At 44.2% G+C, this 13,184-nt stretch overlaps 1 protein-coding gene across 1 annotated transcript in view; it reads left to right on the top strand.

Annotated features, from left to right (window-relative positions):
* STAB2 (stabilin 2) overlaps nt 1-13,184 on the top strand; it is a 170,763-nt gene that overhangs the window by 91,236 nt on the left and 66,343 nt on the right. The window contains 5 exon segments of the mRNA XM_021092647.1: nt 1,177-1,269; nt 3,709-3,756; nt 5,246-5,382; nt 6,115-6,229; nt 8,355-8,432. Of these exon segments, the coding sequence (XP_020948306.1) occupies nt 1,177-1,269; nt 3,709-3,756; nt 5,246-5,382; nt 6,115-6,229; nt 8,355-8,432 (471 nt within the window).

Below are 13,184 nucleotides of genomic sequence, written 5' to 3'. Positions count from 1 at the left end.
TATGGAAGAGCAGTCAAAGATCTTAGACCTGGTCAGGTTCATGTTTTTACAAGAACATCACTGAGCACCCAGTATCAGAACCAGCGAAGGTGACACCTTAGTCACAGTGCTTTTGTTTGCAAGTAACAGAATCCGCACAAATCAGCTTAAGCAAAAAAGGAATGTATTGGGTGTACCCCCCAAGCCAGCTCCATAGGCAGGAATTACAACAACTTCCCAAGGGCCTAGGATCAGGATCAAGGCAGCTTCTTTCCTCAATCCTCTGAAACCTTTCTCATATCACTACTCCCTGGGCTTTCTCTGTCTCTCTATCCATCTCTCTCTCCTGACTTTAAATGCAGTTCTGTGCATCTTGGGGTACATGACTCCCCATTCTTAGAGGAACATCTGTCCCACTTCCAGTGATGCCCACTAACTTACCAGTGTGCTATGACCCAATTCCGACTCATAGGAGAAAGGATCTGACCAGCCCAGCCTGGTCCAGGTGTCCACATACGAGCTAGTCAGTGATGGTGGGAGCGGGGTGACATACTATGAATAGGACTGCCAGGCCCTCCCTTGTGTGTGTGTGTGTGTGTGTGTGTGTGTGTGTGTGTGTGTGGCAGGGGGATGGGACATGGGTAATTTTCAAAGAAGAAAAGTGGGGCAGGAGATACTCCTAAAATATCTATTATCAAGAATCATGAGAGCACTTCCAACATTTTTGCTTAATTTCAGCTCAACCAAGCCCCTACATTACGCATGTGAGAGGTTATTGCAAATTTCACTTCCTTTTGAAGTGTGGAAAAACAAGCATATTTTTCTCATTGGTTGCCAGATAAAATGCAGGACACCCAGTTAAATTTGAATTTGAGATACATAATGAATTCTTTCCAGCACAAGAGTTCCCCCAAATATCATAACAGGACATATACAAAAACCTCTTAATTTGTCTGAAATTCACATTAACTCTCTGTCCTGGTTCACATCCCTCAGTCTTGGTAGGGATGAAAAGAATTGGTGATTCCCTAAGAGCTGCACCAAACCTGCAGACAGGGCTGGGGCTCTGCAGGTTACTCCCACCGTCTTTCAGCCCTGAACTTGCAGTTCTTGCAGGAGACAGAGCCTAAGGTCTCACGGATGTACCTCATAGCTACTGCAGTAGCTGGGAAAGTAAAATACTCTCATTTTCACCAGGCAACCTGTCAGTTTACTTCTGGCGTCTGGAGCTGTGTTTGCCCAGAGGGCTACGAGGGAGACGGCCTTCTGTGCTATGGAAATGCCGCAGTGGTAAGTCCTCTGAGTGGAACTCCATACGGAAGAATAAGGACAAAACCTTTAAATTCAAAAGGAAAAAAAAGCTCTTAGCTAGGATGCCTTTAAAGTGCTCTCTACCAGTCATTTACTCCAGGAGATTTTATCCAGGAGAAGCAAGCTGTGGCTCACAAATTTTCTTTAGGTCAAAGGAAGGTAATTTTTATTTGGCACCTCCTGTATACTGTGCAGTCTTGGCTTCCCTTTTTTTGCCATTCTGCCCCTCTCCAGTCCCAGTCTTCCCAAATGAGCAAATAATTGGCCCTCGCTGAGCTACCGGCAGTCCTGTCCATGCTGTTTGCCTCCTGTAGGTACCCGGAGCACCTGTGCTTACCCCTGTCTAGTACACCAGGAGTCTTCCTCATTTCTTAACATGCAGCAACACCCCACTTAAACCTTGCCACGGTGCTCTGGGCTTATGCTATCATTATGCCCATTTCATGGATGAGGAAACCGAGGGCCCAAGGAAACCTGCCTAAGGCTGCTTGGCTGTCTATGTGCAGAGACCGAGCGCTTAACTGCCAGGGTGTTCTATCAGTGTAGCTCATGTCCCACCCAAGTGTCCCTACCACTGGACTGTCATCTCTTCAGGGCAGGTCTTTGTCTTGTTTCCTACTTCACTGCTTCCTTTCATAAAGATTGGTTGAAATGAGAACTAAATTGGTGAATTTTCTCATCACTTAATTTTCGTTTAACTCACAGAGGGCTCCGAGGGAGACGGCCTTCTGTGCTATGGAAACGTGGCTCCTCTCAGTGAAAGCTACACGCCTGACAATGCCCAGGACAGCGCCTGTACTAACATGCTCCTTGGTGGCTGCAGTACCTGACCTTGGCCTCCCGGCCTCTTCAGGGTCCCTCCCACTCTTCACTGCACAGTTTCTCCTGCTGGTCCCATTGAGCCCATCTCCTGACACCCAGACCTTGGAGCGTGGAGCATGGTCCCAGCATTTTCTCTGCACTGTCCATGGGCCATATTTCCTAAAACCTTAATGCCCCAAAACCCTCGTTTCACCGTGTCTCGCTCCTCCCATGGAAAACAAGATGAAGTCCAAATCCTTGGCCTGGTGCTCCAAGGACTTCACACGAACTCAACTCACTTTTCTTCCAACCGGCTTAGCTGAGCCGTGGCCTTTCAGGCTCAAGGCTGGCTCCAGTCTCTGCCCCACGGACCCAGCTACAGCTCTTTCTGTATCAGTTCAGGTCTAACCCATGCCCTCCTCTCCTTGAAGAGATTAACGGAGCATCTCCAGCTCTTACGCTTAGCCATTTTCTAATGGATTTACTTTTTAATCAGTATTTATCAATTTATTCAATAACCTCAGCTACTTTCAAGGAACTGAGACTGTCCTGAGATGTATTGCCCTTTGGTAAAATTTGCACATTATAACTGTGTTATGGCCATTTTTGTAGTGTTTCATAGATATAAAAATGGTTTAACATACATTAATGCAAGAAGTGTTCATAACCCCAGGAGCAAGTTGTCATCATTTTCATTTTTCGGGTGGGGTGCTTGAGTTCTCAGAGAGGTTATGGGACTGGCCCAAGGTCACACAGCTGGTAAATGGCAGACCCGGGAATTGAACCCAGCCTTTTGTAACTCAAAGTCTAGAGCTTTCTTTATGACACCTTCAAGCGTCACTTCTCTTTTCAAATCTAGCTTATCTTTTCAAATCTTAATGTCTCCCAGACAACCATGCGGTACATAGGATAAGGGGCCATATTTTGTCTTTCACAGCTTATATCCCCCTCTCTCCAACCTGGTGCCAGTTGTGGTGGTGAAGTATATGCCTCCATTTGTTCATTAGTAAATCACATGGTGGATAAGTTAAAAATAACAGTGGCTAAAACTTACTCCGTCCTGCATGCCAGCCTCTATTCTAAATGCTTTGAAAACCTTAACTCCTCCAATTTCCACATCCACCCTATCAGCTGGAGCTTTTATCATCCCTACTTTATAGGTGGGAACAGTGAAGCCCAGAGGTATGGAGTAACTTGCCTGCAGAACTAGGAAGTTCTGGCCAAACCAGAAAGAAAGCTCTGCTCAACACTGGCCCTAAAGGGGGGCAGTTTACCGAGCTCGTGCCCCTCCCACGGGGTTGTGTTCTTACAACAGAAACTTCTGATTTGGAAGAACTTGGGATTGTTGTTTCATATGAAATTTCTGGAGGTACTCCTTTACCTTGGAGGTAGAAGATCATCTGAGCCGACAAGCATGAAAGCAGTTCATGGCTCTGGAAGCCCAGGGGCTTGTCCATGCGGCACCATTGATGCGGGCATCAGCGAGGCTGGCAAGGACCATGAGTCTGGCGAGGCTAGGTGCAGGCAGCCCCAAGGTGCACTGTGATCATGCTTCTCATTCATCTTCCTCTGTGTTCTCTCCCATCCCTCCTCCCTTTCTTGCACGAAATGAATAAGGAATTGTCGTTTCTCTCTGCGGCAGCTGTATTTAACCAGTGGATAAATGTGAGTATCTTTATTGGAATGAGGATTGGGAAGGTATGTAATTTTAGAAATTTGGACTGCATGTAATGGAAAGCTGAAAATGCAGCTGGTGAGAGGGAGGCCGGGCAATTGTCGAGAGCAGTGGTTCTCAGTCCTGCCTCCCCTTTAGAACCATATGACGCACCTGTTTTTCAGTAGCCATGCCCAGGCTCCCACCTGCACACACTCTGATTTGATTAGACAGGCGTCTGACCTGGGCATCAGCGCATTTTTTAAAAAGCCTCCCAGGTGATTCTGACATGCAACCAGGGCAACTTCTAGTCTAGGATAAGCTGGAGTGATCGCCTTTTCTCAAATATGTATGTATAGCTTCATTCATCAAAGAAAGTGTTTTTGAAAAGTCAGCCTAATTCATCATGGTAATTCACCAGGTTAGATTTGGGATTTATACTTGCAATGCTGCAATACTTCATGTGTGTCTAGCTCTCACCCCAGCATGCCCAGAGGAATGTTTCTCCTCTCTCTTAGAAAGTTCTGTAACAAAGAATCCAATCCCCACCCTCCCCAATTGTCTGAATCTCTGTTGTCTTTGAGTGGCCCAAGGTGGCAGGTTCAGCCAGCCATCATGACAGGTGATTTGTCCCCTCTAAGAAGACAGGTGCCAGGATACACAGTGTCTGGTCAGAACCGCTTTAGGACAGCTTCCTGTTGCTTCTGTGTGGGGCCTTTCTGGCCCCATCACATGGAAGCGCGGGGACTGAGTGTCCTATAGCACGTACCGGGTTCCATACGGACCCATCCCGCCCACGTAACTTGCCCAGCAGAGGGCTGAACCCAGCTCACCTAACTCACCAGAGCATAGCTTCCCCAACTCGCTTGCAGTGCTGTGGCGGTGATAGCTTGAAATCAGCCATGGTTTCATGAAATCAGTGAACACTACAAGCCAGGGGGTTTGTTTGTTTTTCCTGGAGAGCCAGTTGCTACACCTAAGCTCACCACTGCTACTATTCAGAACTAGCTCTAGGTGAGTCGATACAATTTGATTCCAGGCCTCCAGTCTCTGTCTCTCATGCAGAAACTGTTCCTGTCATTGTCCATTCTCCTTAGTCCAAAGGCAGCCAGGGATTCTCGAGGTTCTCTGCACATACATGTCCACACCAACACTGCCACACACAACACACACATACACACAATCTTGTCAAGACTGTTCGCTGCCCCTTCAGTTAGACTAAGGGGTGCATGACTGATAATGATTCAAAGTGTGACCTAATCAGGGAAATCTGCCTTTTGACAAGGTTCAGACATTTATTTCCATAGAAAGGCGTGAGTCTCAGAAGGGAAGAGAAGGCATTGGCCAGAGGGCAGGATGGATTTGGGAAAGGGGCCTCTAGGACCTTCTTGTATCTCTGAAACCACATCCCATGGGAAATGGTTGTCTGCCAAGCATCAAGTCAGCCCCGGTGTCCTCTAACGTAATGAGTCAGCACTTTCTTTTCCTTCCGTGATTCAGAGCGCTTCCCTGCAGCCCTTGCTGTCAGCCACCTCAAACCTCACTGTCCTCGTGCCTTCCCGACAAGCCATTGAGGACCTGGACCAAGAGGAGAAAGCCTTTTGGCTGACCAAGAGCAATATCCCTGCCCTGATAAAGTAAGCATTGTGTGTTATATTCTTCAAGCTACCTGCTGGCATCAGTGTGAATGAAGTCCGGTGGAGGGAGGTCACACAGTCCTTTGGACCCATGCAACTGAGCATGTTCTAGAATCCCCTCACCTCCGTCCCCCAGGATGGAAGTTGTCAGCATTCCTGACAGCCAATGCCGTGCTAACTGCTTTACATACAACGCAGTTAATCCTCCCAAGAACCCTATGACGTAGACATTCACTTATTCCCATTTTACAGATGTGGAAAATGAGGCACAGGGTGATTAAGTCACTGGCCTTAGGTGCCATGGCTGCAAGTTGCAGGGGGAGATTTTTTTTTTTTTTTAGGTCTTTTTTGTTGTTGTTGTTGTTGCTATTTCTTGTTTCTTGGGCCGCTCCCGCGGCATATGGAGGTTCTCAGGCTAGGGGTCCAATCGGAGCTGCAGCCACCGGCCTACGCCAGAGCCACAGCAACACGGGATCCGAGCCACGTCTGCAACCTACACCACAGGTCACAGCAATGCTGGATCGTTAGCCCACTGAGCAAGGGCAGGGACCAAACCCGCAACCTCATGGTTCCTAGTCGGATTCGTTAACCACTGTGCCACGACGGGAACTCCTGCAGGGGGAGAGTTTGAAGCTGATGGTCTGACTCCAGAACCTCTTCTCTTAACTACTCACAATGTCACTGCCTCAAGCATGGGTATCTCTTTACCACTCCTATGGACTGTCGTTTTAGATACCACACACTTCTGGGCACGTATGGAGTGGCAGACCTGCAGGCCCTGTCACCTTCTGACATGCTGGCAACATCTTTGCAGGGCAGCTTCCTCCACTTGGCGAAGGTGAATGGGGTAAGAAAGCACAGTATTCTGTCTTTTTACTGGAAACATGTGATCTATGTTCATACTGTACTTTTAAATGTTTTGTGTTGTGGAAGTTTCCAAACATGAGCAAAAATAGACAAAACCTCCATGTAGGTATCACCCAGCTTCAGCAATTATCAGCATGTAATGTCTCACACACACACACACACACACACACACACACACACACACACACACACACACTCTGCAGCAAGGATCCCATAAAATGTGGCTCTATGCCCACTGGTGGGCCACAGGCTTTTCCTGAGAGACCGACCACACACTAATCCAGAAAGGCAAATCTTGCAGTTCTTCTGGATGAAGCCTGTCGGATTTCACCACTTTGATTTTTATGTGTGGTTAAGTGCTGGTTGCTGGTAATCTACTAAATGGCTCATTATAGGCTGCTACAATTTTACATTGAGTTAGGGTCAGTCAGACAGCATACATTTATTGAACACCTGCTATGTGCAAGGAAATGATCTGAGTGCTGGAGACAGGAAACGCAGAGCCTGTAGACGCTCCCCCACTGGCATTTTCTACAGAGTTTCAAGGACTTGGATTTGGTCTTCCCGGAGGAAGTCTGGCTGCCTCGCTGTGCGCAGCAGTGTTTTGAAGCTCTTTCCGTGAATTGCGCAAGATGAGGATGGAGATTCTACTGGGAAGTGGGAAGGGCCACAGCAGTGGAGCGTGGGCCGTAGTCAGTTTCAGAATGGCTGCTCTAAAAAGTTTCTGCCTTTCTACCCATCCGTGATGGTGCTGTGAGAAGGCTGTATGCCGGGTATTACCTAAATGTATGTGCGTCATCAGATCGTTCCTGTTACAAAGCAGAGAAGAGTTACTTACTCTCCCTTGGACTCTGTCCATCTTAGGATAATTCTCGAGCATTACATGCACATATCACACCGTGGTTGGGTTCCCACTGGTGTTTGAATGATTCCCAGAGCAAGCATTATCTGAACACGCATCCTGGGCAGGCTCCTCCAGGTTCTGTAGATTCAAGGGTAAATCATTCAAGACCTGTGAGCTGGAGCAGTTAACCATCAAAGACACGATTGTACTGAGGTCTTTCTTATGTCTGATATAAATATCTCCCTGTAACCGACAGAGACGTGCAAGGTGGCCAGGAATGTCTGCTTCTGGTCCTCTGCTAATGTGCTAGGGTGAGGCAAGTCCCCTCTGCTCCCAGGGTTCCCAGGAGGAGTTTCAAGTGAAGGACAGTGGTGGGAAAAAAGCCAAGGAAACCAGACCGACCCTAACTTAGAATGGGGTCAGTTGTGTTGTGGTTGGTTGGTGGCTGAGTGAGTGGGCAGGCTGGTTTTACTTAGCTCCATTCCCCGTGTAATGAATATTCTTGAAAATCAGCAACTGTCTGTATTAGTTTTCTAGGGCAGCCATAGCAAAGAACCACAGACTGGGTGGCTAAAACAAGAAATTTTTGTCTCCCAGTTCTGGAGGCTAGAAGTCCAAGGTCAAGGTGAGGGCAGGGCTGGTTCTGTCTGAGGGCTGTGAGGGCAGCAGACGTCTCAGGCTCTTTCCTTGGCTCATAGCTGGCTGCCTCGTGTTCACATGGCGTTCCCCCCACAGAGCTGACTGTGTCCAAATACCCTCTTCTTATGAGGATGCCAGTCTACAGGATTAGAGCCCTTGCTAATGACCTCATTTTAACTTGGTTACTTCTGTAAAGACCCTGTCTCCAAACAGGATCACATCGTGAGGCACCGGGGGTTAGGACTCTAACATGGGAATTTGGGGAACACAGTTCAGCCCACAACACAGTGTTTTTCCAGCTGCAGGGCCTCTTTAGTGAGATACATCCAGCACTTTTTGATGAAATAAAATGAAGTGGAATAGAATCTATCATCAGGTACCTCCCATGTGGTAAAAGAAAGTATCATTTCAATTCTCCGTGTGTGTGTGTGTGTGTGTGTGTGTGTGTGTGTGTGTGTGTGTGTGATGTCACTTGACTCATAATTTTAAAATAGTTCTGTGTGTCATGGTCCAAAAGTGCGAAGGTCGTTACTGCTCAAAAAGTAGAAAACCCAGAAATCACTTCAATCCCTGTAGTGTACTCTAAAGGGACTCACCTTCCCACTGTGGTTTGCATTTACAGAACATCACAATTGAAGGAGCATCTGTCATTGATGGTGACAACGCAGCCACAAATGGAGTGATACACATCATTAACAAGGTACAACACCACATCCTCCCGCACAGGTTGTATCTCTTCTCTCTTTGTTATTTACCCTTCTGTCCAGTATCTTTTGGGGGGAAAATACTTAGCTTTAATATAAAAGTAACCTGTGACTCAGTTATTATTTACTCAGCCTATAGCCTTCTGTGGGTCAGATATAAACCGTGGCCACATATAGACTGTTTATTTATGGGAACGTCTTTCTAGGCACATGAGAACCTTAGTACTGGGCTGTCCATACATCTAGATGGGATATAATCAAGACCTGGAGAAGAGTTCTCCTGTGGTACAGTGGGTCAGGGATCCCATGTTGTCACTGCAGTGGCCTGGGTGGCTGCTGCAGCATGGGTTCGACTCCTGGCTTGGAAACTTCCACATACCATGGATGAGGCCAAAAAAAAGAGCAAAACTGGAGGAGAGGCAACTGGTTATGTATCACTTCTCCTCTCCTCTCTGCATTACTGTGCCCTAGGAAAAAAAATGAAAAAGGTATTGTGAAATTTTTATTTTCTTCTAAAGTGCAATTCAACAGTATTCAAGGATATGAAATAGGGGGAAAAAATCTAATGGGAAATGAGGTTTTAAGCTATCCTATAATTTTCAGTTACTATATTAAGATCTTTATTTAAAATTAAAGTTAGAATTTGGTATATTGAGAAACTTTGAAAAGTGGAAGATTAGAAAAGACAATTAACTAATTGCATTTTAACTAAAATTATTCTAACAGCACTTATATATTGTCTATTTTGTTTTAACTTACAGAAAACATTAACTATTTCTGTTTGGACAAGAGAGGCTTTTTATAAGATTTCTGAGAACATGCTTTGCAGAGTCCTTGCAGTTCTCTTGCATTACCAGAGGCACTAAGAAATACAACTTTTTTGAGCAAATGATATGTCAGTTGTAGGGAATTATGCTGGACTTATGACTTCATTTATCAGAAAGCAGCATTACATACTGAGAGTGTATTTATTCGCCAATACTGACTTTTCAAAGTACTAAAATATTATTTTTTAAAAAAGCATAAAATTATCACTTCTCATTTACATTTTTAAAAAAAATTTATTATAGTTGATTTACAATGTTCTTTCAATTTCTGCTGTACAACAGAGTGACCCAGTCATACATGTGTATATTCTTTTTCTCATGTTCTATCACAAGTGATTGGATATAGTTCCCTGTGCTATACAGCAGGACTTCATTGCTTATCCATTCTAAATGTAATAGTTTGCATCTACTAACCTCACACTCCCAGTCTATCCCACTCCCTCCCCCCTAACCCTTGGCAATCACAAGTCTGCTCTCCTTATTTGCAAGTCTGTTTCTGTTCTGAAGAAGGGTTCATCTGTGCCATATATTAGAGTCCACGTATAAGTGATATCATATGGTGTCTTTCTCTTTCTGACTTACCTCAGTCAGAGAATCTCTAGTTTTATCTATGTTGATGTAAATGGCATTATTTTGTTCTTTTTAATGGCTGTGTAGTATTCCATTGTGTATAGGTACCACATTTTCTTAATCCATTCATCTGTTGATGGACATTTAGGTTGTTTCCATGTCTTGGCTATTGTGAATAGTGTTGCAGTGTACACAGGGGCACATGTACCTATTTGAGTGAAAGTTATATCTGGACATATGCCCAGTAGTAGGATTCCTGGATCATATGGTAGTTCTATTTTTAGTTTTCTGAGGAACCTCCATACTGTTTTCCATAGTGCTTATACCAATTTATATTCCTACCAACAGTGTAGGAGGATTCCCTTTTCTCCATACCCTCTCCAGCATTTGTTATTTGTGGACTTATTAATGATAGCCATTCTGACTAGTGTGAGGTGGTACTTCACTGTAGTTTTGATTTGTATATTTCTAATAATTAGTGATGAGCATTTTTTCATGTGCCTGTTGGCCATCTGTATGTCTTCTTTGGAGAAATGTCTATTTAGGTCTTCTGCCCATTTATCAATTGGGGTACTTGTTTTTTTGCTGTTGAGTTATATGATATGTTTATTTGAAGATTAAGCCCTTGTCGGTTGCATAGTTTGCAACTATTTTCTCTCATTCGTAGGTTGTCTTTTCAATTTTTTTTTATGGTTTCCTTTGCTGTGCAAAAGCTTTTAAGTTTGATCAGATCCCATTGGTTTATTTTTGTTTTTATTTCTACTGCCTTGAAAGACTGACCTGAGAAAACATTTGTATGATTGATGTCAGAGAATGTTTTGCTTATATTCTCTTCTAGGAGTTTATAGTGTCATGTTTTATGTTTAAGTCTTTAAGCCATTTTGAGTTTATTTTTGTGCATGGTGTGAAGGTGTAGTCTAGTTTCATTGATTTACATGCAGCTGTCCAGTTTCCTCAGCACTACTTGCTGAAGACACTTTTTTGCATTTTATATTCTTACCTCCTTTGTCAAAGATTAATTGACTGCAGGTGTCTGTGTTTATTTCTGGGTTCTCTATTCTGTTCCATTGGCACATGTGTCTGTTTTTGTACCACTGCCACACTGTTTTGATTACTGTAGCTTTATAATCTTGTCTGAAGTCTGGGAGAGTTATGCCTCCTGCTTGATTTTTTTCCACTCAGGATTGGTTTGGGCAATTCTGGGTCTTTTATGGTTCCATATAAATTTGGGGGGGAGGGTTTGTTCTGTCCGTTTCTGCTATACAGCAAAGTGACCCAGCCGTACATCTGTACACATTCTCTTTCTCATATTCCATATATGAGAATATGAGGTTATTTATATGTGGTTCCATATGAATTTTTGGATTGTTTGTTCCAGTTCTATGCAAAATTGTCATGGGTAATTTTATAGGGATTTTTATTTCTCCTATTTTAAATGATAATCTTGCTGGGTAGAGTATTCTAGGCTGCAAATTTTTCCCTTTTAGAACTTTAAATATATCTTACCACTCACTTCTGGCCTGTATTGTTTCTGTAGAGAAATCAGCTGTTAGCTTTATGGGGGTTATAATTAACTCTTTGTTTTTCTCCTGCTGCTTTTAGAATCCTCTCCTTTAACTTTTGCCATTTTTATTATAATATGTCTTGGCGTAGGTCTTTTTGGGTTCAACTTGTTTGGGGCCCTCTGTGCTTCTCATATCTTGTTATCTGTTTCCTTTAGATTTGGAAAATTTTCAGCCATAATTTCTTCAAATATATTTTCAATCCTCTTTTCTTTTTCTTTTTCTTTTGTAATCCCTGTTATGTGTAGATTGGCCTGCTTTATGTTACCCCATAGATCTCTTATATTGCTTTCATGTTTTTTCATTTGGTTTTCTGTCTGCTGTCCTGATCAGGTGATTTCCACTATTCTCTCTTCCAAGTCACTTATCGTTCCCCTGCATTATTCATTCTGTTCTTCAATGCCTTTAACTCGTGACTCTGCAAATGAATTTTCTAAATTTTCTTGGCTCCTCCTATTATTTCCTAATTCCTGTCTAAGGTAATCTACATTACTGTTTATATCCGCTCTTAATTCCTTCAGTATTTTCACTGTGTCCTTTTTGAACTCGATGTCTGTTGGACTGCAGAGGTCTGTCTCATTGTTGCTCCTTCAGGAGAATTCTCCTGGGAATGGTTCCTGAGCTTCATCATTTTGCGTATATTTTTCTTATTCTGTGTGTTTAGGGAAAACAACTATCTACTGTAGCCTTTGGAGGGCTATTTATATGTGAGAGCATCCCCGAGTAGCTTGTAAGGGCTTATTTTTTTTTTTTTTTTTTTTTTTTTTTTTTTTTTTTTTTTTTTTGGTGTGAGAGCTGCTTTTGGTTTGGATGCTTGCTGTCTCTTTCTCAGTGTGTGCAGACTGTTACCCCCTTGATAGTGGGTTTGCCGATATATGGCCTGCACATGCTTCCAGAGAGATGAGGCAATGGGCAGGGCCAGTAGCCAGTGTGCCCAGCCGCCGCCCAAGTGTCTCAGGCTTTGGTGTCCCAGGTGGTGGTACCAGTGGTCTGTGCAGCTCTCTTTTTTCCCCTCTGGGAATTAAACAGCACCTTCTCTCTCCATGTCTCCTGCCTCATCAGACCTCAATAAATGTTGGTTTTGTTCTCTTTTCCTTCCTCTGAACTCCTGTGGGATTTCTGGTAGGGCACTCAGTGGCATAACTTCCCCCTTATTTGGGTAGTTGTTCTTTATGGAATAGGTCATGAGCATCCATATCGTGGCACGTCCCTGAGGGTGGAACTGTATCTTTTCTGTGTCCCTCATCAGCATCACCACCTCACCTGTGTACGGTGAGATTGGAATTACCGACAGTCCACTGGGTGCAAGGCATTGTGCCAAGTATCATGCATCACATTATCTCATTTGATGTTTTACAGCCCTAAGGAAGTAGGTACCATTCTCCTCACTTAGCAAATGAGAAAACAGAGGATCCTCATGGTTAAGGAAACGGATTGAAAAAGAAGTTTATGTGAACACAAAGATGCATGGATGCAGGGCAACTGATGCAGGGTCTCTGCTTAGCTTCTGGGTTGCAGGGGCTCCTTAAGGAACCCCTTCTCTTCCTGTCCGTTGGATAGTTATGTCCCCTTTGTCAGGGCACCATGAACAGTTGTGCAGGTGCCTGGTCTAAGGGTAGTGTGGGCTGAAATCCAACCCAGTTCACTCCCCAAGCTACACACCCATTTGGTGTTGCAAACTAGCAAACAGAAAAGATATTTTTTCAATTTGCAGAGACCTCATGATCACGTATTGTCGTATGACTTAGACCTCTGTATTGGAGAGCAGCAAGTCCCACCAACCCAGACT

The sequence above is a fragment of the Sus scrofa genome, chromosome 5 (genome assembly GCF_000003025.6).
Source record: "Sus scrofa isolate TJ Tabasco breed Duroc chromosome 5, Sscrofa11.1, whole genome shotgun sequence".
In the NCBI taxonomy this organism is placed as follows: domain Eukaryota; kingdom Metazoa; phylum Chordata; class Mammalia; order Artiodactyla; family Suidae; genus Sus; species Sus scrofa.
This window is presented reverse-complemented; position numbering and strand designations above follow the sequence as displayed.